At 40.4% G+C, this 26,885-nt stretch overlaps 1 protein-coding gene across 2 annotated transcripts in view; it reads left to right on the top strand.

Moving 5' to 3' along the window:
• Positions 1 to 3,044: 3,044 nt before the first annotated feature.
• The window catches only part of LOC115335873 (hedgehog interacting protein), an 84,423-nt gene continuing 60,582 nt past the window's right edge, over positions 3,045 to 26,885 (top strand). Inside the window, exons 1-4 of one of the 2 annotated variants that reach the window (XM_030002295.2) lie at positions 3,045 to 3,900; positions 10,919 to 11,114; positions 17,836 to 17,992; positions 18,797 to 18,998. In XM_030002295.2, coding sequence (XP_029858155.1) covers positions 3,634 to 3,900; positions 10,919 to 11,114; positions 17,836 to 17,992; positions 18,797 to 18,998 — 822 coding nt within the window. In that variant the 5' untranslated portion in view covers positions 3,045 to 3,633. The remainder of the gene's footprint in view (positions 3,901 to 10,918; positions 11,115 to 17,835; positions 17,993 to 18,796; positions 18,999 to 26,885) is intronic. The other variant, XM_030002222.2, reaches the window with a different exon arrangement.

The following is a 26,885-nucleotide window of genomic DNA, read 5'->3' as shown; positions in this document are numbered from 1 at the left end:
TTAATTCTAGTAATGAGCTTCATATGACAGAATCCAGGTTGCTTTAAAAAACTGATGTGTTTATTAACCATATTTCCTATGTATATGTTTTTACTTCATAAGCAGTCCCTTATCTGTTTGTCAGAAGCTGGAAGTCACCTGAAGTTGACACTCTGAACTGGCATATATTAATACTGACCTTAACTTTGCATTATTAAGAAGGTTTGTAAATAAAATGCTGTATTAAGCAGCTTGAAAAAGCCACTTCGTTAAAAAAGCCATCATGTACGTTTAAAGTGTGGAAAGGAACGTAAGATTGAATCAGGTCTTCTTGCACAAAACCCCAAGAATCAGAAATTCCTATTCAGAGGTTTTAAAGAACATTCAACCTTCTTCAAGTCTTGCTTATACATCTTTATATCACTCGATCACTACAGAGCTTGAAGTTTTGAGCACTTTATATTATACAAGGTCAACAGTACATTCCACAGAATTTCTGGGAAATGTCTCCATCATAGATCTGTGTAAAATTTCTATGTAGAAACTGACCTTCACAGACTGTCAGCTCTTTCTTAGTTTGGCAACTTGATCTAAATCCCATTTCGGGAAATCATTCTATATTTAATTAATACACCTCAAACTCACCTCCTCTGAGAACTGGTACAGGTATACATGGAAACAGATATTTATGCAGGCAGCACTTGAAGGAGGAAGAAAGGTTATTTACTAACAGCTGTATTACTTTGATCATATAGATTTATATTCCTCACTTCCTCTCTCCTTCATGGAGACAGGAACTGCAAGGACCAGGCCACAACTCCTCAACAGAAATTTTCACTGAACATTTGTTTTTTCAAGAGGGTATCTGCCCCACAGTCACTTCTTTCCACCGAGTTCCAGTTTCCCGCTCCAGTAAGGGAGATGCAGGGCAGAAGTATGCAATCTACTTGAAAAGTACAAGCACCTGCCTACACAGGGAAAGAGACATACAGACCTCCAGCTGTGTCCTGTTGCCACTACAATTCTGCCATTGTAACCCTCTGTAAGGAGTCTGCTTGGGAATAAAAGTGACTTTATTCTGATACCATTATTCTGCTTTATACCAGAATCACTTTTATTTCAGAATAATCTACATAATAATGCAGAGTGATAAAAATGACATAGCTGTTGGTAATATAACTACACTGCTACAGTTCTGTCAGTCAGGTTGCTCATGGAACAAGTTCATGTATTGCAGAGCAGTACTTTTTTCTAAAACTACAAAGCAAGGATGCTGTATCACCAGTGCTGTTGATATCCTAAGGGTGCCATCCTTATTTCACTCATCAACATGAGTGCTGGGGCCCATGCTGTACCACAGGCCTCCCTCGTTCACGTTGCTGTAGCTCGCCTTGGCTGGGAACATTTTCAGCCAAATGAGAGTCAGCAGCAAGACAAGTGGTGGTCATGAGTTTAGGAACCACTAGCCTTCAAGAAATGCACTTAAAGGGAGAGGAAACAGTCTTTACGTCTACTCAGTGATTTATGTGATGTACTATTTGTCCATGCCAAATTCCTATTTAGTTCAGTGTGGACTGTTTAAGGATAAGAGTTCAAACGTAAATCTGAAGGGACTCATTTTCTTTGGTTAAAAATAAACGTGAGGAGAACAGTAACAAGTCCTAGTTGCTTTAGGAACAACGCTACTGCACATTAGGAGCTCCACGCAACGCTGCTTTCCTTTTCTCCCTCCTAAGGGGGGCCCTTTGGGTGCAAGCCATTTTTTCCTCTATTTCAGGGATTAGCAGCAAGCCCCTGGTAAATACACCTCAGGGCTCTATTTGTCCAGCTGCCCTTTACCCCCAAGCGAGTGGCTGTAGCTGCACCCACAGCTAACACCTCCTCGCTATGCTCTAGCTCCCGCTTCCCACCTGCAGGGCTCCGGTAGCACCTCCTCCCCAGGGACCTCAGTCTCTACCCCGGGCTGGCGATCTCCGGGCTCGCCTCTCTCTCCTTCCCGAATTCACTTCACCCCTGTTTGCACCGGGGTTGGCCCTTCCCTTTCCAGCTGGCTCCTGGTCTCCCAGGCGCTTTCTTGCCACCAACTGCCAGACACTCGGTTCGTCCCACTCCGCACGTACAGCTCTCCCGTTCTCAGCACACCTAGGCGGACGCTCACCCCTCTACACCCCGCTCCCTCCTACCATTAAGCAACGGCCGCCGGGTCAGCTGCCGCCATTACCAACTGGTCGTACTTTGACTGACCGTACTTCGGTCAGCATGGTCAGAGCGAAGGCGCGAGCGTCGCTGCACTGACCAACACCAAGCAGTCAGCCCGCCGCACCTTCAGTGGAAGAAATGATGCCAGAGCTCCGCTAAAAAGCCACCGGGAGCTGACGGCACCTCCCACCGCTCACCCCTGTGGCCGTCGGTGCCTGCCCCGCGCGTCTGGAACCTTCCCTGGCACCTGGGGATGAGTCGGGGGACAGGGGGGCAACAGGCGGGCACGGCCAGGCAGACCCAGAGCAGCAGCTCTGCCAGGGCGGCCAAACGGTGGCTGCGCCACGCCGAGGGGGGGCTCTTCCGCCGCGCCCCCGGGCCGGTCACCTCAGCCGTCGGGAGAGCAGGACCCACCTACAGCGCTCGCCTTCCGCCGGCCACCGACGCGGCTCCACCGGTTCCCGCCGAGACAGGGCCGGCCGGGAGACGGAAGGCGCCCGCCCGCCTCCTCCGCCGGCCCTCCGGGAGCCCCGGCTCCCGTTTCACCGGGGAAGGGGCGGGGGGGGGGGGGGGGATGAGGCCAAGACCGAGGCGCGCGGCGACCCCCGGGCCGCCGCGGGGAGACCGCTACAGGGCGGGGCGCCGCCGCGTGCCCCGCGCCTCGCCGCGCCCCTGCGGCTCGCGCCGGGCGCGGCCCCGCGCCGCTCCCGCCCGGCCGGCCGGTCGGTCGCGCGCGGGCCGGAGTCGGAGGTTGGGTCGGGGGGGGGGGTTGGGGGGGGGGGGTGGCGGGCGGTGGGAACGGGTGTGAGGCCGGGCGCGGCGCCGCCGCTTCCCGCCGGGACGGCGCGGCGGCGCGCGCGGCCGGTGCCGGCGGGTGACGTGCAGGGCGCGCGGTGGCAGCACCTCCCCGCGCGCGGCTTAAAAAGAAGAAGAAAAGAGGGAGCGAAACATGAGAGCCCTAGTGAGCCGCAGCCGCCGCCGGCAGCAGCGGAGGGGGCATCGCCCGGCCCGGCCGCCGCCGCCGCCGTCCCACCTCGGGGACACCCTTCCTATGGGACGACAAGTGAAGGGCTGCTGCTGCTGCTGCCGCCGCCGCCCGCTGCCCGGCCCGCCCCGAGCCTCGGCGCCTCGGCGCGGCAGCGGCAGCTGCTAAACCTGTGCCACTTGCACAACTTCGCCGGCTTCGAGCATCCTCCCGCCGGGGCCCGGGGGCTCGTTCCCCCCGCTCCTGCCTTTTCGCGTCCGCCCTTTTGGAAGCGGGGGCGGCCGAAGTGCGTTTCCTCCGCAGGCTTTTTAATTGCTACCGTTATTATTCTCCTCCAGACTTTCCCCTTCTGGGGGAGGGAGGTGGTTTCCTGATCTGAAGTGCAAAGGAAAGTCAGTGGGATTCCCCTCCTTCTCCCCCCACACCACCCCCCCCCCCTTTTTTGGGTGCATTCACACGCTCCCTCAGGCATGATGCTCAAGATGCTGCCGTTTAAGCTGCTGCTGGTGGCCGTGGTTCTGTGCTTCTTCGAGGGGGATGCCAAGTTTGGGGAGAGCGGCGCCCGGAGGAGAAGGTGCCTCAACGGGACCCCGCCGAGGCGGCTGAAGAAGCGCGACCGGCGGGTGCTGTCCCCGGAGGCCCCGGGCGGCGGGGAGGCGATGTGCCGCGGCCTCTACCCCCGCCTGTCCTGCTGCTCCCGCGCTGACGCGCAGGGGTTGCTCCACGCCGAGGCGAAGGTAGGCACCACCTAGGGCTGCTGCGGGGTTGGGGGGGGGGGGGGGGGGAGACGTGGGTTTGGGGCTTTTTTTTTTTTTTTCTTTTTTGCGTGCAGCCCGCGCACCAGCCGCTAACCTGCTGCCTTCCCCTGCGGGGGGGGGGGGGGGGGGGGGAGACGGGACGGGATGGGGGGACACGCAGCGGCGGGGGGGGACGGGGGGGCGACCGTTTCTGCCTGGGAGGTGAGGGCGAAGCGAAGCAGAAACATGACACTGGTGTGCTGATTTATTTCCTCGGGAGTCGCGGGGAGCCCGGCTGCGGATCCGCTGCCCTGGAGGGGACGGGCGCTCCGCGGGGAGAGCCCTTGGCTGGCCGGCGGGGGTGCGTGGAAGTTACTTTTTGTCCGCAGCCGCAGACGTTGTGGCCGTGTGCCGGTGCAGCGGGGCCGGGGGCCGCCCCGCAGGTACCGCTGCCCGGGCGCGGCTGCGGGGAAAGGTGGGAGAAGCCGGACGGGCTTTGGCTGCCGTCCGGGCCCGGGGCAGCAGCGGGGCTGTACGTTCACTTGGCGGTGGGTTTTCCCGGGGTGAAAAATCTTGTCCCGTTTGCTCCGCAGCTTGAGTCGGGAAGGTTTTGGGATAGGAGATGGTGCCGGTGTACCAAAACTCTGTGATCCGCAGCCTGCCCGGGGCCCATGCGTTACTCAGGGTTACGTGTGTCACCTGCAAAAGACCCCCGAAGTTTCCGCTTTAAGGACCCCGGTCTAAGTTCTCGCTGATGACCGGTTTCTCGCCCGAGGTGCCGTGAGATAGTCTTGCTTTTCACGTTACCTGGCAGCCTCCCTGCCCAGTTTCAAGCTGCGGTCATGTGAAGGGAAGCACCCCCTCTGCCCACCGGTTTCCTAAAATTGGGAGTTCTCTGCATCCTTTAGCAAGTTAAATTCTGCTTATCAGCCTGTTGCTTGGATTTTCAAAGGCGTTGGTACCTAACCCTGCGGGACCGCGTTTGCTAAGCTCTGCTGCCATGACCAGTGTTGCATCCAGGGGTACGCACAGGGAGGGAAGTTGCTGAATAATGTCATTAAGAATCACTGCACGTGAAATAAACAATCAGGTGTCTTTTTATTTTTTCTTTTCTTTTTTTTTTTTTTTCATCCTGGTTTAGGTTTAATTAAGAATTCCTCAGTTACAACTCTGTAGTTGTCAAGGTCTGAGAGACTCTTGGAAAACTTGTGTTTCAGTCTTGCTGGCCCAAGCATAATAAAAAAAAATACCCAGCCTGAATCGAATTTTTATGCTCAGTTCACGGTAGATTTCACTCCATTCTCATGTAAACAGCTTCTACGAATCAACATATGTGTCTGGGTGGTATCTCTCACTTTGTTTTGTAACAAAAAGCCATATTGCATCATTTAATTTGCTCAAGTCATGCAAATAGGAAAAAATCAATAGGACAAAAAGGGGTCGACTTATCCTCCTCCCCACTAAACTGCTGCCCACACACAGAGTCCTGTTGCTTATGGCAAAAGAATAACAACAACACCATTGTGTTTGTTAGTTGGTTCACTAATGGGTGAAACTGGAGAACATCATTCTCCTTCAGTCCCCAGCTCTGTCCAAATGTTCATGCCTTTTGAGGGAGCATTTGTCCTACCCCCTCTATTCCCAGATGAGTGAGAACTGTCTTACTGCAGGTTTTCAGCTGCAGATCTCTCTTTATTCATACCATATGCAGCAGCAGTTTGAGATTCAAGGCAGATATATTTCTTCATGTTGTCTAGAGACAGTGTCATTAAGCTCCTGTGTGATAATTGAATTAAACTATAAACTAACCACACACAGATAACCTGAAAGATCTAGCTGGGAAAAAGGAAAAAAAAAAAAAAAAAAAGAATAAAGACTGGAAAATATGTCCTTAATTCACCCTGTTTGCAGTGTCTCGGTGGCATATATGCTACCGAGATTATTCAATGCTTGGAAACCCTTGTAGTAATTGGCTGAATGCAGTAAATTGGAGGTTGAATTTTGGTTAGTTTTCAATCTCCAGGCAGTTGAAGAGTTTATTCCCTTCTTACTATTCCTTGAAAATATTTTTTAATTCCCTTTGGTTTTTTTTTTTTTTACTAATGGTACTAAAAACCTGATATAAATGTGAGGACCATATATGCCACAGTAGCTATTTCTGAGCTGTTGAACCTGTTTTTTAAAATATAAATTACACTTTTTAAGGAATATTATTTTACAGGCTTTTAAAATCAGACTGGTTTTCACCAAAGATTAACATTTATGAAAGTCGCAAATCTGCTTTATCATATCAATATATGTTTAGGAAAAACGTCAAAATATATGTCATTTATACTTGACAGAATGAGGTGGTCGTTCCATAAAAGACATGGCAAGCTATTATGGAATACATTTGAACGGAACTTTTCTAAAAGCACATTTTTTAAACTGTGTTCTACTAAAGTTCCAAAACCAGCTTTTTTAAACTGTGTCATATATCCACGCGATGGAATGGCTATGACATTAACAGAAATCTACATGCTAGCTTCTTTTAAAAAAAAAAAAAAAGCAGAAGAAGAAGAATTGAGCATGCTCAGTAGAATTTTCATAAGAGCTTCTTGGTTAAGATGCCAGGTCTTTGAGAATTTTTGACCAAATTATTGATCTGTGTTCATAATGAAAATACTACCATTGGCTGCTGTTTGGGGAACAAAAATGGAGCTACCATAATGAGCAGATACAACATTGCACTGGCTCAAGTAAGATTTTTGCATCCTGTTGTTGACATTTAACTCTTCATCTTCTAATTTTCTGCAATATCCCCTTGTTTAAGAAGGGCTACTACATCCCAGTCAAACATTATAATATCAGTTTTTCTAAAAGTTTGCTTACAGCCCGACAGGCAAAGAAGTCCTCTCTACCTTGGATGGTTTCACAGCCAAGGCTGTCAAGGAATGGGTGAAAAGTAATTGTTTTCAAGTGTGCCCTTTTACAATCATTTGTTTGCTCTGGCTCTTTCACGAACAAAGGCTATTGTTGAACACATCCAACTAAACAAATAACTCATCTTGGGGTCCCTTTAACAGCTGCCTTAGTACAATGATCTATTTACATATTACCCTAAAATTGAAACCGAACTCTTTAATGACATAATCCAGCACTATAACACAGAAGAAGCATATGTTCAACCCAACAGCTGAACAATCTCGTAAGCATATGATTTTTAGACATAAATGCTTGTATATCAAATACGGCTTAATTCAATGACTTATTTCACTGTTGTTTTTTTTCTATTAACATCAAAATTATACTGCCTTTCTCAAACTAGGTATGGCAGAGTACAAATGACAATATTCAACGTAAAGAATTTATGTCTATTGTGTCATCTTCTGTTTCTTCTTCTTTGCATTATTCTTTTTGTTGATAAACCAATTTAGTATGCTATGCTTTCCTGTGCATTCCAGGATTTATCTTACCTTTAGTCTACCCGTTTTACTTTCATGTGGCTAGAGATTAAAGGATGATCTTACAGATGTTGTAAATTAGTCAGCAGCAGGCATAATCATTATTAGGCATGTTGCAATAAATGTTTGGAAGTTTTACATATTTTCCAGAGCACAGTTAGTTTAAACCACTGCAGTTTGATGGTTTCACATACGACTTTAAAAATTGAAGCAGGAAATTAGTTTACATTTCTTTAAAAGACCAAAGCCATTGTCAACTTTAAGGTCATTTTCAAAGTAGACATCCAAAAGAAAAAGCTTCATTCAAATAAGTATTTCAGCTTTCGCTTAAAACTGGTTTAATATACTCCAGGATAAATACATTATTGATTTACTAAAATTCAGAATAGAATGGTTGTCCTATCTCCCAGCCAGGACAGAGTTATACATCAGACCTCACACAGAGCAAATGTTACCGCCCTGTTTTGCTTGAGCATTCTAAAAGTTAAATAACATTGTACTTGATTTTCAGATAATTGATTGACTCTCATTCCTTAATCTTCCGATTAGCTATTATATGACCAAGATTCATTCCAGAAATGACATGAGGGGGTGAATTCCTGTGGTCAATTCCTGGATAGCAGCTGCTCAGGGGGATTAGGATCCTTTTGTCTTAACTTTGAGGACTGAAATGTTGGCAAGCATTACTTCTCCTGTATCACCAGGCAACGTCAATTACGTTTTCCACAAGAAACAGTAAATTAGCTTTGCTATCCTGTAATTTTTTTTTCTTCCCCTGTTCACAATGTGTTCTGGAGTCTTCCAGTAGAAGTATAGTTTTCTATCTGCATTACTGTGGAGTTAATTCAATAAACACACTGAATATTTACCTACTAATACCTCGTGTTTACTTGTACTTCTAAACACACCATCATACTGCTACCACAAGAAAGCCTACTGCCTGAGATCAACTCCCTGATGAAAACATCCAAGACTTTTGCAAAGCAGGTGATACTACTGAATGTAGGCAAGTACTTTGAAGAGTCATAGTACACTTCCCTTTGGTGGAAACACCAAAATAGGTCGTTTCATCCTTACTTTAGGAGAGCTCCCAGCTTCTGGGTGACATAATGTTCTTTAAAAGTAGCATTTATGGACAGTGCTTTCGATCATCCCCTGTTGGCTTCAGACTTTGTTCTATTTGGCAGACAATGACTTGACTGAATTATTCAGGCCACTTCCCATCAGAACCACAGCAACACAAAGTACCAAGGTCAGGATGCCATCATCCCTTAAGAAAGTCTAGCTATTGCAGAAGATTGCCTCAACAGTGTGGATTACTGCAAGCGTATAAAGCCTGTTGTCTGCTACCTGGATTGCAATCCTAGGCAGTATTAAGTCAAGTTCAAAGTTTTAGTTATTAAGTATTTTGGTTATAGTTTATTGTAGTTATATTTTTAGTTCTTGCCTTCAAGGCATATTTCCCCAGATCTACCATATCTAGCTAGAGCAACATCTGAAACTCAAGGAAGACGACTAAGGTTAACAGTTCTGCTGCTATGGCCCAAATGAGCAATGTAGCAAAAGAATCTAAATTTTTTCAGGAGAGGAGGGGCTGGGGCTGTGGAAAGAATTCCCCAAAGAATTCAGGGCCAATGCAAACATTTTGCCATACATGCAACATGCAATTAAGTGATTACTGTCTTCAAGGTTTAAAAAAAAAAGAAGATGACAAACCCTTTCCAAAAGAAGATGTAAGACAATTATATTCCCAAGAAGGGTCTGAAGAGAGATAATAAACCATACATGGCAGATGTTAGTCACAGTACTTAATTGCAGGTGCTATGAAGACGAGGATAGTCTGAGAACAGGTAGTCTAAAGAACAGAACACTTAATGCATTTAACGATCCTGGCAAACCTGGAGAAATTCTTTCTGAAGCCAATGGCAGCTCTTCCAGAATAAGGATAGAAGCCAAATGGTGGTGTTCTAATCAGTGGTCCAACTTACACCACTAAACTTTAGTACACGTTTCAGATGGCCTTTTGACCATATATGTATGGTAAGACTAAATTTTCCTGGAAAGAGTTTGTCTTCTAAATTAAGATACCTTTAAGTAGGATTTTGTGTAACTGTATAGGCCACATATTGTGTAATATTTTGATTACGTATCTGTTTAAAACAGTGGAGAATGCATTTCTCTCAAGTGTTTGAGGTTTACGTAATTATGATCCGTAAATAAAATGCTGAGTTCAGAACAGTGTTATCGAAGTACTGCATCCTAGAAGACAGCTGACTTATGAGACAGCATACTCAAACATATCAAGAGCCTTCATGCATTGAATAACTCATTTGATCAAAAGTAACTTAGATAATTCCCTTCAATGTTACATTGCATAGGAATGACATTGGAAAGTCCTTCTACAAATCAACTCAGAGATATGAACTATAGTAAAGCTGTGTAATATTTTCATAATTTCATAAAAAATGCGCTTTTTACAAATTTTGCAGAATACAAATATTTACTGCATTAATATTTCTTAACATAAGTGTCTTACAGTCTTTGTTTATAACTGTGTTAAACAAATAGCAGAAAGAACCTGAGCTTTGGTTTTGCATTGGATCAGATTCAGTCCCTCTCAACTGAGAACACATTTCCCACTACCCACCATTGGGATGAATGATCAAAAAACAATCCATGTGGTTAACAATAGATTAACAAAGTGCACTGCATTCAAAGACTAATAAAGACGAGTATGCTGTTTTCCATTATTTTTCACGATTTGATGACATTGCGCTCCTTAGGCTCCTGTGTTTACTTAAACACATCATCAATCGTGGTTTCATGCTTCTTCAAGTACTATGCATAATATATGCTCTTTTTTCAGGACAAAGTTACAGTTTCAATATTGAGACAAACAAGATGTTACGAACAAATTCTACTTTTTCACTTATAAATGTCTGAAAGCACACAGCTTTTCCCGCTTCCAAGTAGTTTGCATTAGAGAGAACAAAAAGCAGAGCAGCTTTTAAAGTGTGAAAAATCCAAGGCACCTGCTGAACTCCACAGCAGTCATTTCAGCAGCTGGACTGCGGTATCGTTCACGATACACCTGTTGAACAAATACCTAGATATGGTTTTCCTGATGTGTTTTGATGGTAGAATTTTAATTTTTAGTCTCTAAATACCTGAATAGGTCACCTTACAAGTTAGGTTTTTAAGTGTCTCTCATAAACGAAGTGGGTAGAAGGCCTGCTGCTGTAGCTCCTCCTTATACAAATGATCCCTCTAGTTCAGAGATTGCCTATGTGATTAAGAGATTGCGGGCATGAGTCCATCAAATAACTTGAGTACTATTATTCTTATCTGAGAAGGAGAAGCAAGCACTTAAAATCTCACTGTACTAATGACATATTACACATTTCATAGTAATAATGTTTGCACTTCCAGAAGGGTGACATGAAACACAATGCCTTTATACTAACTGTATTGGTTCTGCTGGCATTATTTATTACATTAGATCATGCAATCTTTTTTTTTGTGTAAGGTGGGGATACAGGTCATATGTTTATTTGTCTCTGGTTTGTGGCTTACAGATACTTTCTGTTACCAACAACACAGAATGTGCGAAGCTACTGGAGGAAATCAAATGTGCACACTGCTCACCTCACGCGCAGAACCTATTCCACTCACCTGAGAAAGGGGAAACACCTGAAAGAGAACTAACTCTTCCCTACCTGTGCAAAGACTATTGTAAAGAATTCTATTATACTTGCAGAGGTCACATACCAGGTAAAACCTATAACAAAATACGGGGCTAAAGGATGTCTGTTTTGAAATGTTGATATTGCCTGAGCAGTTATAGATCTAGCTCTTCGCTAGGTACAATCCCCATTGATATCCAGGGGATTTTCCCCAAGCAAAAGCAGAATATCTCAGGGTCTTCACAGCAGATCTTATGCAGTGAGGTAAATATTTTGAGCGCTTTCTTGCCACCTGCCTACTAAAACTCCCCATGAAACACAGGATTGTTTGTTGTCAAAGGCACCTGAAACGATGACCTTTGCTGAAATATTGGCATGTTCATTCAAATCATGTAAACAAGCAGTTGGCCATCCAAAAGGCTATTCTAAATGATAGATAGCTTTAAAATGCAACAAATAAAGGATGCTGGCTGTTTGCTGTAGACTCTAAAAGCTGATGAGTAAAGAGTTTTTTTCTGGTTTTGTTACCCTAGAAACTGATGTTTTTTCCACTGGGTTTAAAGCCCATTGAAATCAAAGGGAGCTATTTGATAGACTTCTGTTATCTTTGAATCACTTCCAACATGCTGTTAACAACCAAATTCTTAACTAACCTAACACTTCCTCACTGTAGTCAGTAGAGTTAGCTGGACATATCCAAAACCAGATTTTGACCTGTGTTGTCTAAGGCAGTCACCAAATGTGTGCTATCACTTGTAACTATATCAATAAAGTAACCACAGAAGATGGTTCTTTTAGAAATACTGTCTTAATACACTATTATATTAAATAACATCTTTGGTATTCTCAATAGTAAATTATTTATATGTTTAAGACTGTCATTTGTAAACTATGCTTTTTTTCCCTGTCCAAACACTACTTATAACTAATGCCACACAGGAGAAAATAATTAAACTGGTTAAGATTTTTTTTTTTTACTAGCAACACAGACTGGAAAAAAGAGTTGATAACCATACGAAAATGAATTTGTGAATAGTCATTTTTGACATACGAACACAGCGTTGTAATATAATACAAACATATTTGAGTAAAGGGGGTAGTTTAAGTGGATGAGATTTGGAGGAGGGTTTTTTAATTGCATGTGTACAGTGTGTACTTGTTTTCTCTGAAATCCCAAGAGTGCAGGGGTTTTTTGCAGCGTTCTTTCATTGACTTGAGAAAACATTTTGAATTGACTTACATTTTCCCTTTACTGTGGTTTAACATGTATCTCAACCCATTCAAATATGAAAATATTATTATTGTCTTTATAAACTAAGAGATGTTTCTAAGGCTTTCTTAAACCAGCTGTTTCTTGCTCTTTATCACATTCCCCAAAGCAAAGCAGAATAGATCACAGTTGCCAAGACTGCCTGCTGAACAGCGATAACAGATTAGATATTCTAAATGTTTGGCCCATATAAGAAGTCAGCACAAAGACTTTTTTTGACATGAGTTTGTAGCTAGTGCAAACGATTAGCATATTCTGCAGATCAAGTCCCTCATAGTTGTTTTGTGAAGTTCTGTGTTTCTGAGGAAACAATTTGTTTAATGGGAAAAAATGAAAGAGGGAAAAGGGAGAAAGAAGGAGGACATGGAGGGAGGGAGAGAGAATGAGAAAGGGCTGAGCAGCACAGGAGCTATAGCCACAGGAACCTCACTCCTCAGATCAACATATGTGGTGACGAATGACAAATTTATTTTTCTACAAAGTTTGTGTATATGTAAAACTGCTGAAGTGCATCAAGATGTCAAGTGCTTTTTGTGACCACCCAGGTTGCCTTGAAAGATAACCAGATGAAAGCATAACTTTAGCACTGGACAGAGCACTGTGCTTTGCAGGAAAAGAGCTTACATACTTTAGCGTCCGTTAAAATAGGATTTTTCCTACATCAATCAGATACTAATAATCATTCTAAATACTTGTTCTGAAAGTGGGTTGTACTAACAAAAAGTTGTTGTGTACTTACATCCACCAACAGGGTTAATTTGGTGACTTGACTGGTACATATGGTTATTGATACCTATACTAGGATTTCCTGAAGGTATTAATTAAGAAAGATTCAGGTTCCTCTTTTTGAGAAGATGGTCTGTAGGATTTTTATATTGTTTAATAGTCTTATACATTCTAAAATATAAATTATTAAAGTAACAACTTATGTGGGTTTTCTATTTTACTTGTGAGACCCATATATCCATAAAAATATTTATTGCAAAAGAAAATAAAAAATAGAAAATGTGGAAGCTATGTTTTCAGCTTAGCCTGGAGGATTAAACAGAGTTGGAAATTAACAGGCCCCCAAACCCAAGGTCTCTGGCAATGATTCACTGTGCATTTGTTAAAAAGTCAGATAATTATTCTTCCTCCATTAGGGAGTGCTAATTGTTTCTGAACACCAATACAAAGGAGTTTAAGGAAATTGCTGACTACAAAAATAATTTTATCCCTTCAGTCCTGCACAAATGAGAAATATTATTAGCGATTTAAGACAGCAAGCATCTTTTCTGGAATTGAAATTTTAGCAGTACATGTTAACCAAGAAGACTGAGAAATTATACGTCAGTTCTTTTCATGAGTTAGCTCCAGAAATTCATTTATTGTTCTCTCTCTTTTTGCAAAGACGAAAACTGTAGCAGATCCTTGGTTAACTCTTTTGAAGACAGCAGTTTCCCACCAGTTATGACTGTATCAGAACTTCCATTGACTTCTTTAGGAATATCCTAAGAAAAACTGGACCTGATTCTTTATTCAAACAGAGTAATAACAATAGCTGTTAAGATTGTACGGATATGTTAATGCAGGAGGCTGTAATGTTTCACGAAGTCCATGAGATTAGAACTTCCCTGCTTCATCCCAGGTGACTGTTCTCATTATTTCTCAGCTGATCTTTACTGTAAGCCTTAGTTTAAGTGATTACTGATGGAGACATTGGACTTAAGTGACTTAATGGAGTATCTTCAATCGATATGAATTTTAAGTTTTCCAAGGTCATAAGAGAAGACTGTCTAATATTTATTATTAATATAGCCAGTAAAGAAAGGCACAGCTGATTCTGCCTTTCAGCATGAGCAGAAACTTGACCCATGCCAGTGGAAGTGACATATTCTAGGGAACAAACCTTTGCCACAGCCACAGTGCATTCTGCCATCCAAGGACATCAGACAGATTTTGAACTATGTGCTCTCCATTATTTTCATCTGAAGAAATGGGTTCCAGATGATTGTGGGTGAATTCAGATCCAGGCCCAGATCTGAATCCAGGCATTACCAGAACAGATGCTTGATTTGAATTTTTAACTCCAAACAGGGGCACCCCAGCCCACAATGCTGGAAATCTAAGAAATTCTGCAACCCACACAACACTTCCAGAAGTTCTAACATAGTCGACTACAGTCGAGTACATTTTGAAACAATCAGTCTGGAATCACCTCTTTGATTCATTTTTCACTGAGGGTTGAGAAGAGAGTGGAGAATGTGGTTTTTGTGAACAAATTTACATCTAGCTGTCAAAAGTGCAAATCAGAAAAAGAATAACCAAACCAGGAAAATGCTTCTTTTACACAATACTGAACTGTATGCTCAAGGTCATAGCAGGAACAAAGCAGGTGAGCCTGATTTCCAGATGCTCTCTAAGCCAGTGCAGGTCTACTCAGATGAGTGGATGATATTCAGTCCTGTGTGCAGTGCAAACAAGGAAGGGACTGAATAGGAACCTGACTTGCTGTAAAGACCGGGACAAATGCTACCACAACATTTGAGTTGTATATCAAAGAGAAGAGGCAGGGGGATGGGTAAGCAGGGAATCCAGCAAAGTGGAATTTGGTGAAGGTAGGATAGGAAGGAAGATATGGTATGAGGAATAACTGACTGCAAATATGAGTGGAGAGAGGAGGTGAGGATCAGCTGAGAGCAGAAGTTTTCCTTTGAAAAGGCTTGAAATCATGCAACTTATTCCCACAGTTTTTTATAAAGGCAAACACAGAAAGCCTTCACTGTAACTGCCTTCACTGAAAAGTCTGTAGTTTGATTCTTGTTTGCAAGACAGAAAGTTTTAAAAGCTTAGAAATGCAAGCCTGTGCAAAATCTGACATGTACTACTCTTAAACATTATGTTTAATCTTCCTTTGTGATTTCAGTTTTCTTTGTTAACATGGGCACTGCTTTGTCAACACATACACAGCTGGTAGGAAATTTGTAATGATATGTATGAGTCTTTTAAAATAAAGTAATAAGTACAGAAATTCACACAGAACCAAATATTGCTGTCCTTATTAGGCATAGTTTTCATAGAGGACAGTGACAGAGCTGTATTTGAATAAACTCAGACTGAGCAAAATGATCTTTTTTTTTTCCCTCCAAGAATTCTAGTGCTTACAGGCACTTGTCAGGGACCATTCTTCTGGACACTGCACAAACACTGAACAAAATGGCAAACTCTACACTAAAGACCTTACAATCTAAGCACGATAAAGAATACATTAAATGGCTACAAACAGATAGGGGAGGCGGAGCAAATGTTTTGCTAACTGTCTTTACTGAAGCTGTTAGTATGTTGAATCTAGCATATATAACAGTTTGCATCTGATTGTTACTTGAAATGAACATGTACCGAGTAAACAATATGGCCATGATATGCTCTGTTTTTCTGACTGAAGATAACATTCAAGCCAAGACTAGTTTATCTTTAGTAAATAGTAGATGGTATACTTGGAAAATTCTACAAAGTATTAGAAATTGTACACCTCTAATTTGCTATTGCATTTTCTTGAATGACCCACTGCATCTAGAGAAATAAATTATTAAAGACAAAACTGTGTCTTTTTAAGTCAAATAATTCAACAGCAAGATTTTAGATTACCTTTGCTTTTGGCATTATATCTACGAGCCTTGGAACACTACTCCATGATTATATCAGAGTTCCTTTTCAGTTGTTCCACTTGAAATTATATCTCCCATTTTCTCCAAATAACTACTATAAATTAAAACCAGCTCCTCAGAGATGATATTTACTGAAGCTCCAAATCATGGTAATTAAACTTTTACACCACAACACACTACCATGTGTTTCCAGATATTATTTTATAGAAACCAAAGGCAGGCTTTGTCGTGTTATTTTTCCAATATTTTTAAAGGAAGATGCATATGAAAAGAAGTATAGTTGGGTGGGAAAGGCTTTCCACTCCACAAAAATTCTGGGATCTAAAAAATTTTCCTATTCCACATAAGGAAGAAATTGAACTCTTTCGAAATTTTCCATGAAGAAAGCCACAGAGAGACCACCCCAGGATAGCTAATAAAGTCGTCGTTAGGACATTTACTTGGGAAATGGGAGACTTAGGGTCAAACTCTTGCCTGACAGATGAGGGGCATTGACCTGAATATTCCTCTTCCTAATGAAACACCCTAATTACAAGACATTGGAGTATAGTGATATGAGGTTTCCTGTCTGTTTCTCTCTTCTTCATTTAGACTAGAAGTTTGAGTTTGGACCAGAAGCATCACGTTAACTAAAATTTTGTCAAAACTGATAATGTTTCTGAAAAAGCTTTGCTTTTAAGAAATTGGCATTTTGCAATGAAACACAGCTTTCCCTGATCAGCTCTTCTTGCACATTGTAAGCCAGAGGTTTTATGGCCAAGATCTGTGGATTACTGCATTATTTGCAAGTGGTAAAGCCATGCATAAATTAGGCCTCTAATTCCAGTTAAGTGCTAATTCTGTGTATCCTATGAATTATGTCCTGGACTATAGTACATACTAACAAGGTATGCCAATAATGCAAAGAGGAATGAAGGTAACTTAAGACATACTATCTTAACAATGTTTTAGTAAAATAGTACATGTATAACTAGCCAAATTCTGTCTTCTTAGATTTAATACTAATGATTGAAAAATGGATAGAAATGACTAGAAATAGGTTTGTGGACAGAAATAGATATTTTTTGCTGTCATTAGACATAGCGTAATATCAGTAGTGGCAGGTTTTTCCTCAAAGGCTCTCATTTTACCAACTTCTTGTTTCCCTGGGTCTGTGAACTACTTCCCATTTTAACCTAAAACCTAAAAACACCTTTCATCCAAGCCAGCTTAAAACCAGCTCCAATTCAGCATGAGGCATATCCCCCTTTTCAGGGAAGTAGACCTCGCAATGGGACACTGTGTTCACCCACCCTGATGCTGGGAGTCAACCAGAGGCCAGCTGCATGTCAACATGGTGCAGTTTTCAGCAGTACTTCTCGCTTTCTGAGACAAGTAATCATTCAGCTCTCCGACTGATGTCCTTTGCTGCCAGCATTCTACAAAGTCTTTACTGCATGTCTTTTACCGAAGTCCTTACTGACTTTTTTTTAAATTTTTACTACAACAAGCCACTTAAAAAAAAGTTAAATGAAAGCTGCTCAAGCTATTTTACAGCAGATACTACATTTGATTAATAGGGTTAAAATCAGGACAAAGTGTATCACAGCCTCAACTCCAAACTTTGTCTCTTAATTTTTTAATGAGTAAACTGTAGTGTCATTTTGAATTAATTGGTATTTTTATTTAAGCACGCTGAAAATAAGGTTTAATACAAATACAGATGAATAGACTATAAAAGGTAATACTCATTTTGTATTTATTCAGAGCAGGCCTTTTTCACAGATAGCACTTTGTTTAAAATTACTTCTTTTTCCACTCAATATATAATCTATTTAAAGATTAGTTTGATGGCACAAAACTGCAGACATGACAACACACTAAATATTTGTATGCTCTTTTGCATTTTTAAGGTTTTCTCCAAACTACAGCTGATGAGTTTTGCTTTTACTATGCAAGAAAAGATGGTGGTGTATGCTTTCCAGATTTTCCAAGAAAACAAGTGCGAGGGCCAGCTTCTAACTCCCTGGACCACATGGAAGAGTATGACAAAGAGGAAGAGATCAGCAGGTTCATAAAGATAAATGCTGTTTAATCTGAAAAAAAAACCCTAGCAAAGCCTGTGGTTTTCACAGTGAAACAGCTCAGTGTGTGCTTATGCTCAGCAGCTGTGTTTTCCAGATGTTACTTTCTTTTGCTGCTGCTAGTGTACGTCAAAAGAGAAAGTTACATTAACTTCAATATTTCAGTACCATCTGATATTTGCATTTCTGAAAAGGTGTTAGAATCCCGGTCTGAACCACCCTGTGGATCTTGGTTATGGTCCACCCTGTGGATCATACATAGTTCTAGGAAGTCATTTCTACCTGGATTTAATATTACTAAACAACTACAATAAGTTTATTAGTAAAATATTTATCTCATTATTTTCAATTTATTTCATTCATGTATTTTTCTTTGTGAAAATAATTAAATTAGATTGCCCCATCATAAGGCGTTATTTTAAAATGGGTTTTAGAAGCCAAATTTTGTCAAATTTCTGGAATTTACTGTGTTTATTGTATGGTACAAATTTTGTATTTATAAATTGTTCTCTTTTTATACCAAATTTTTTCTCTACTTCCTCTACATTTCAGATCTAAGATGAATTAATTTTCTCTTTCTTGTATACAAACTAAATTTTGCTCAAGTGAAGTTCAAACTGATTTTCAGTATTATATGCTTGCATACATTCAAGGAAATAATTTATTCTGGATTGTAGAACTGTATTTTTAATACCACTGCAGAACAACCATTTTATCATTTAGGGACATTGTTGTGTCATGGTTACAAAAAAGAATGAATTTCTCACTGTTTTTTTTAATTTTTTTTTAGAAAACACAAGCACAACTGCTTCTGTATTCAGGAGGTTGTGAGTGGACTAAGGCAGCCTGTTGGAGCAGTACACTGTGGGGATGGATCCCATCGCCTGTTTATTCTTGAGAAAGAAGGATATGTGAAGATTTTCAGTCCAGAAGGAAACATACTCAAGGAACCTTTTTTGGATATACACAAGCTTGTTCAAAGTGGAATAAAGGTTGGATTTTATACTTATCTCTACCTGTTTATATTTTAGCCTGTATATGGGGGAAAAGGGAAGCAACGTTTCTCAGAAATTATTTTAATTTAAATAATAAAAAAGAAGAGTAATGACAACAGACACTGCAGTTCTATCTGGGAAAGAAGTGAAAACTTCCTTGTTTCAGGAAGGGAAAACATAGCATCTTATAACGGTCATGACGTTTTTCTCTTTCCCTTCATTTTTTCCTCACTTTAAATTCAGAAGAAACTATCCAACACGAGCATCCCACAGCATTATCTTTGTATTTTTCATCCTTTGGGCTCGTTTCCATCCCACTGAATTCAGCTGAGTTTTGCTGTGATTCCAGTGGGAGCAGGTTTGGCTCAGGGCCTCCCCTGACCTGAGGGTCCTCGGCGGTGCCCGGGGAGCCGGACAAGGGAGGGGGCCTGGGAGTGCTCAGGGACCCCCCCGGGCGAGGGGCAGCGGTGCTCGCTCCCTCTTGGCTCAACTTCGGATGTGGCACAAGCTGCCCTCGGTGGGAGGCTGCTTTAAAACGGCATGTATTTGAGATGCACGTGAAAAGTGACTGACCCTCTAAATTCAGACCTGCGGGCGGGTTGGTGCAACAGTTTTCATTGTGTTTGATGGGAAGACTTTCATGGTCAGGGGAGTGAATGGTGAATGGGCACTGGTGGGAATACATTGGAGGGTGAGGGTGGAGGTAACAAATTACATCTAGGTATGGGGTAAGTACTAATGGAAAACTCGTATGTCTAATGGAGAGTATTTTACTTTGGTAATGTCGTGTTGTTCCATGTTGATTTCTTGTCACATTTTGGAGTGGTAATGCAAGTACAATCCAGATATATAAAAACTTAAATTTAAATTTAAATTGTAATCAGGCTTTGCCTAGAACAGTCAGGACTATATATCATAAAGCCTTCATGGATGAAAAATATATTGACATACTCTTGACAGAGTAATCTTAAATAATAATTGTGACAAACTATATCAATTTAAAATGCATAGCACGTGCTAACTAATCATTTTGTGTTTCAGCTATAAGGGCAATAAGCCAATTAAGGTAGTCTTTTTCTGAGACAAAATCTCAGAGGTTTTTGGTTTGTGTTGAAAGAGAGAGAGAAATGAAATACATTACACCTTTTTCAGGAAAAGAACCAATGTATATGATTCTGTGATTTCCTGAACACTTCCCTTTCTGCCTCTGTAGGTAACCATTATGTTCAAGTACCAAAACAGAAGGGACTTATCAGGGGTGGTTTTGAACATCAATCTAAGGCTGTTTTATATTTCTTAACCAAAAATTCTGATAGTTTGTACTTGTGAAAGACTGACACTGAAACTTTCCACAGAACTGCTATCAGTCCCCAAAAAACCTTTCTCGAGCAAACTTTTACAGCTGGAACTTAGAGGCAAGGCTAAATGGAAAACTGATTTTCCATGCTTCTGAATAGGCAGTAGCCTGCTTGATAAGACTCAACAGCTACCCTCAGATTCAGATTAAACTTTTAGTTCTGTTTTAAATCAGTGACCTGATCTTTTTAGTCTTTACTACCCTAACCATCATATAATACTCTAAACTGGATCTGTTTCAACTATAACATTTTGTGTAAATAATTTGATGTTCTCTAAGCTAGAAAGTCTAATTCAATTCCCTGAGATAACAGTCCAGTGACTGAGGATAATTGTATTGCAGTGTTTAATGCAGGCTGGCAAGAACGGAGGCTTTATGTACTTCACAGGTAAGGAGAAAGGGAACGTGCCTAGAAGCAATAATCCAGCTCTTAAACAGAAAGGGGAAAGAATTTGAGGAATGAGTACATTATATAAAATAACAAATAAATAGAATAAAACAAACACCACATAATCCAAATGGTAGTTTTAAAACAAGGGTTCTTAAACATTTTTATGTTTATGCCCCACAGTCTGATTCCTATAATCATTGTCCATGGTCCTTTACCTACAAGGATGCAAGATCACTGCGACAACAGTAGCAATTATGCCATCAAAATAGACTATTTGAAGGGTATTTGATTTTACTTACCTGTTACACACTTTAAAACTAGAAATCAGTAATGGAGAATACTATGTGGACAGACAATTTTCCAGCAGGCAGTGCAGATAGTGTACAGCCAGCGAGTAAAAAAAACCCCACTATTATCTAAAACACTGCATCCACATCCAAAGGGTGAGAACTGCTGAATGTGTCCTCTGTGCTTACTCAAGAAATGCTTGTAGCGTGAGGTAGATGAATTTGTATGTATACATTTTGCTTGATGTGCCTGATTCTTCTCATACGGTGGTACAAGTGAAAAAGTAAAATTAAATAGATGAAGTTTTAATTGTCTCAGATCAAATTTAGGCCCATATGTTCCAGTGAAGTGTTTTGCCAAGGTAACATGTTGCTTTTTTTGAGTCCTTTGTTCATTTACACAGGTTCATAGATGTTAACCCAAATATCTAGTCAGTTCCTGTATAACATTATCCATATAATGTTATTCTTGAATTAACATAGAGACCCTTCATTGAAGTAAAAAAACCTGCTCACATCTTTTCCAACCTTGGGGCAATGGTAGCAAGAAAAGGTAAACAATTTTTTCCCTAAAAGTAAGTGTAAAAATTTTCTCTCTTATACCCAAGTGTCTGAAAATACCAGTTTCTGTTAATTTTTAGTGTGTATCTGAAATATGAACAAATACTTAACTCTAGTGACAATAGTGAAAATATTCTTTCAAACTTTTATGCCTACTGTAATGTGGTAAACCTCCTGCAAATCTGTAATTCATCCCCCTCCCTCATGTATTTGGATCAAAGAGAAAGAATAATTTTCTTGTCAGCTGCTAATGTCACATTTGCAGTGCCTGACTCCATGATGTGGGGCGGCACATGGTAAGTGAAGAATCCTCCTCTCACAGGGAAGGGTGTTGGCTTTGTTACTGACGTACATTTTCAGATTACGTGCATCATTTTCCAGGTCAATTAGAAATGCAAGACAGAGGAAAAAAAAATAATAAAAAGAAAAAGCTTTGTGGATGTAGAAGCTTCTTTGTTTAAAAAGTGGTTAAGGAACTGGGGCAAGATCTTTCTGTGAATGCTTTTTTTTCTCTTTGGTCAAAATGTAGCTTTTTACTCAAAAGGTTCTAGTATACAGATTTTTTTGAGACTATTTTGTTCTTACCCTGTTTCCCTATCCGAAGTACACTAAGATGGCACTTAGGGACATGCTTTAGTGGTGGACTTGGCAGTGTTAGGTTTATGGTTGGACTCGATGATCTTAAAGGTCTTTTCCAACCTAAATGATTCTATGATTCTGTATGTTGTATCCAGTAAATAATAATAATAATAATAATAATAATAATTATGCAGCTGTGGTCGAATTTAAATTGGTGCCTCTGAAAAGCATTTTGGACAGCTATCCCAATAAGATATTTTTAATGTTGATAGATGGAGTAAAATAGTGGTGTTGATTTTCTCTTCTTTTCCAATGTAAAGAGGAAATTTAGGAGTGATAAAATCATTATATTGTCACAAAGCAGCAAATCCGTTGCATGATAATTTTCCAGAGAATGTACTTAAAACTATCTTGAGGCTAATATAACCAAGAAACAGAAGTGATATATTTCCTTCATAAAAATAATTTTGGACTTTAGTTCTGATCTCACTAACATAATTTTGCTCATCACAGCACTGGCAGTCAGATGAGGAAAACAATATACAAAAATAGAGGAAGAGAGGTGTCTGCATTGTATAGCAATCAGCGATGATACCCTCCTAAAAAGATGCTGTTTTGTTCCTCTAATGGAACTAATGGTCCCTGTGTTGATGAAATTCCTTTGGAGCCCCTAACGTTGCTGTGAGTGAGCTTGTAGGGCTTCTTCACTGGTCCTGCTAACCTAAGCACGTAAATAGGATTACTTGGAGTTGCTTCTTGTAGGTCACTTCTGTGAAGGTCTGTGGATATAAATGGAAATTAAGTAAGAAGAGTGGTACAACCTGATGCATATGTTTTATTGGTCCATTGGCTTTTAATGTTCATTGAAGTCATTGAGGTCTCTGCTTGAAAATTGTTGCTGCAGTAAAATCTACTGACAGTTGTGTGATTTAATTTGAAGGAGTTCAAATGAAAGAGAAGAAGTGATAATTTTATATGCTGCCATTATCTCAGAAGGAATTAGCACAAGCATGTAGAAGTATTTCATAACAGAGAGAGAAGCCATGAATGGATGATGGTAGCTTGTGCTTCCTGCAGGCCCTACTCGAGAAAATTACGTGCAGGATTCCTGAAGATTAAAAAAAAAAAAAAAGCTCTGAAGAGCTTAAGAAACAATTTTTCTTTGCACATCTCCCAATTTCTAATCCTCTTTGACAGCACAGTTAGCAGGACTGCTTTTTTGATCTTCTGTTTTTCAACTTAGTTGTTGGAAGCCATGAATGGATCTTAATGAAGAAGTTGCTAATTCAACATCTGTGGCCCTTTCCAATGTATTTTATGTCACACTGGCTACATAAGTATTGTAGTATATGTGGATGGATTGGACACTTGGCCAAGTTCCTCCTGTCACCCTTAGCCTTTTCTTCCCTATCTCAAGAATGTGGTGAAAAGGAGGAAGCTGTGCACCTCAGTCTTGCCCCAAAGTTGAGTAAGGACATGAGTGAGACATGCACCTGTAACTGGAATCTAGGACATGCACCTGGGCTCAACTATTTAGGAATATATAGCCCAGTATAGTGGAGAAAATACTGATTCCATCACCTGTGCCCATTAATATTACAAAGTATCCTGAGTATGTGGCATGTATGTAGAAGAAAAGAATAAGCATTTACCAGAAAAAAACCCTAAAAGTCTGCTCCCCTGTTCTGGTGATTTACTGCTCCATTATGTTGTGGTGAAGAGAGTTGTAGGTACAGAGCAACACTTTACAGTTGTCCCTTCAAAGTTATGTAGCAAAGACAATTTTTTAATTAAAATATTAGTACCCATTTTTTCTTTTGGACTGATTTTCACTACCGTTATTTTCTTTTTGTTTTAAACTATTGCCAAGTAGAAGAGAGGTGGAAAGTTTGAATGAGAAGCTATTGAACTAATGATGGTAATACTTTTATTTCACTGGCATTTAAGGAGACCTTAATCAATTATCAGTAATAAATAATCCTGATGTATCTGAATCTATTGTCAAAAAGTTAGGCAAAATAATTAAATGCTTTAAAAGTATCAGGCAAATATGATTTTGTCCCATAAGGCACTCAGTAGGAAAAAAAGGATCAAAACATTCTAAATACTGGACTTTAATTATTTCTTGAGATGTAGCAGTGCTGAATATGTTATTATTACAAGATCAGTCACCTTGTACTCAAGATTGTATCTAACTTACAGAAAAATACTGAATGCTTTAGCAGTTCTCCAAATTTCCTTACTCCTGTGGCTGTCTTTTATCTTATTAACTGTATTATTTCCTAAGATTTGGAAACCTTTAGATTAGTAGCAGACACCATAAAATATAGCAAAACCTATTACAGCAATTTTCACTCAATCTCTTGTGTCCTGAGCCCAAAATCATGTATTGGTCTAAAATACATTGTTTGGAAGGGAAGGCATCAAGGTATGATTTGGCAACAACAAAAAAGGAAGAGCCTACCACTTCTCTTGGGAGATAAATGCTACAATCATGTTTCAAAATACTTTCTGAAAAGCTAAGTAGCTCTAGGGCTGCAACTGTTAGTCCTTAAATAATTTTTGTGTCCTTCCCTACAATCATTCAACTTCCCAACATCCTTTTAAAATGAAGGACCTCAGAACTGTACAAAGTGGCCAAGTTTACAACTTACTACTGCCAATGGTAAAATCAAGTCCCTGTAGTTACAAGGTAGTTTTCTACCTATAAATCCGCTGACTGAACTAGCTCTTTGGGTATGGAATTGCAGTTGGGCTTCATGTTCAGTTGCTTGTCATCTCTGATCCTTAAGTTATTTTCAGTTTATTGCTACTTTTTTTGATTGTGACAAAGCTCTGGTATAGCTCTGGTGTGTATCTGCTGACTACAGGGTCATAAATTGTGCAGCCAGCAAGAATGGCTGCATTCTGTTGCACTTCGCCTCACTCCATGCCTAGAGTAGAAACCCCTGCGAAATGGGTATCCTTAAAACTGCCGTTATGGAATTAGCACTTGTACTTGTGTAGAGATCTTTTTTTTTTCTTTTTTTTTAGCTAGTAATAAAATATTCTTAGTACATCTCATGGGAATACTGTGATAAAAGGCCAAGCCTCTGAGGAAGGAAAGGGCAGGGCAGGGGAGGGAAAGGAAGGGAGAAGGGACAGAAAATCTCAATGAAATTGTATTGGAGATCACTGTTAAGAATATATGAGTTAGACTCCTTGACCTCTGTCACCTTCTTCTCTACTTGAAGACTATGGTTTTCCTTGTCAGAAACAGATTTTAACAGAAACTTCCCCTAAATCCTAAGCCATAATCACCTTTTTTATTTCATCTTTCTTTCTTTCAAATTAATCAGTAAGACTAGTTTATATGGGTTTTTTTAATTCCCAAAGTTTTTTAAATGCCATATTCCTATATAATTCCTTGTAAATATTTTAACAGCCAATTCTCTTTGCAGTGAGAAAAATATAGAAATATCTGACAACAATTATTTTGAGTGTATGCTCAGCAAATTTCCAAGTAATAGTCTTAAGAAAGTTTAAAAGTTAGATATATTCCTTACTGTGTGTTGGTTAGTTTTTATATCAGAGCACAAGTACATTCAGTCCTGCAAAGTCTTATTCATGAGTGATCCAGTGATTCAGGTAGGCATCTTCTGTGATGCCACGAAGAGTGCTGTGGAACATAGCAATTCGTGTATTCAGTATAAGACAATTAAAGTAGACTGTCAGGGTTAAATATGCTAACTATGCTGCTACGAGCCAATTATTCCAGAGCTTCTCAGGGTCAAATGAGCATCTTGTCACCATAGGCAACTTTTTGCAGGAATACAGGATTAGTAGTGAAACTTCTACTATGCCTTCATGTTTGTATCACGACATAACATTTAATCACATGAATATGTATTACTCAAATCATTCAATACAAAATACAAATTAAAAAAAAAACAAAACAAAATACCACTACCTTCAGCACTGGCACAACATGTTTCAAGGAGCTTATAATAGGTTGTGCAGCCTTTGCAGTGAGGAGTGCTGCTACAGAAAACTACAATAAACCAGTGATAAAATCTATTGAAAACTTAGTATGTGAATAGAATCACATCGTTTGTGTTATTTGCCGAATTGTATGCTTAGTTCTATCATTGATAAAACTTCTCACATATTCCTTTTGACAGTGGATATGTACATTTGTTTTTGCATCATGTTGACGTACAGACCTAAGTTGACACATACACTGTCCATCGATACCCATGGGATTTATGTTACTGACAAAAGACCCACAATTCACACAGTTCATGCTAATGCTTCCATCCAAGTCCAGTAATTTCAGCTTATTTTCCTCTGAATTCTTACGTGGATGAGGGTGAAATCGATGAACCTTTCTTGAACAACTTCTTTGCCTTGGCGTCACAAAGCAAGCTGGGCACTCCTCCACTAAGCACTAGTTTATACTCTCAGCAAAGGTTATCTTCTGCTCTCTGCTCCCTAGAAAGCCAGACTTATAGTGGCTACTAAATCTGTGACCAATTACTCCCAAGCAGGGGATTATTTTAATGCATGGAGAGACAGGGGAGCAGTGGAAGGACATACTTCTCTCCAGGCTTTAGGACTGGAATGAGAATTGGGAGATCCTATCTAAATGTCTTCCTTCTTCAACCTAACAACGGGCCTGAAACTCTTCAGAGTTACTCAGAAACATTGTCTATGAAAACTCTGGAAAGTAA

The sequence above is a fragment of the Aquila chrysaetos genome, chromosome 1, assembly GCF_900496995.4.
Source record: "Aquila chrysaetos chrysaetos chromosome 1, bAquChr1.4, whole genome shotgun sequence".
NCBI lineage: Eukaryota > Metazoa > Chordata > Aves > Accipitriformes > Accipitridae > Aquila > Aquila chrysaetos.
This window is presented reverse-complemented; position numbering and strand designations above follow the sequence as displayed.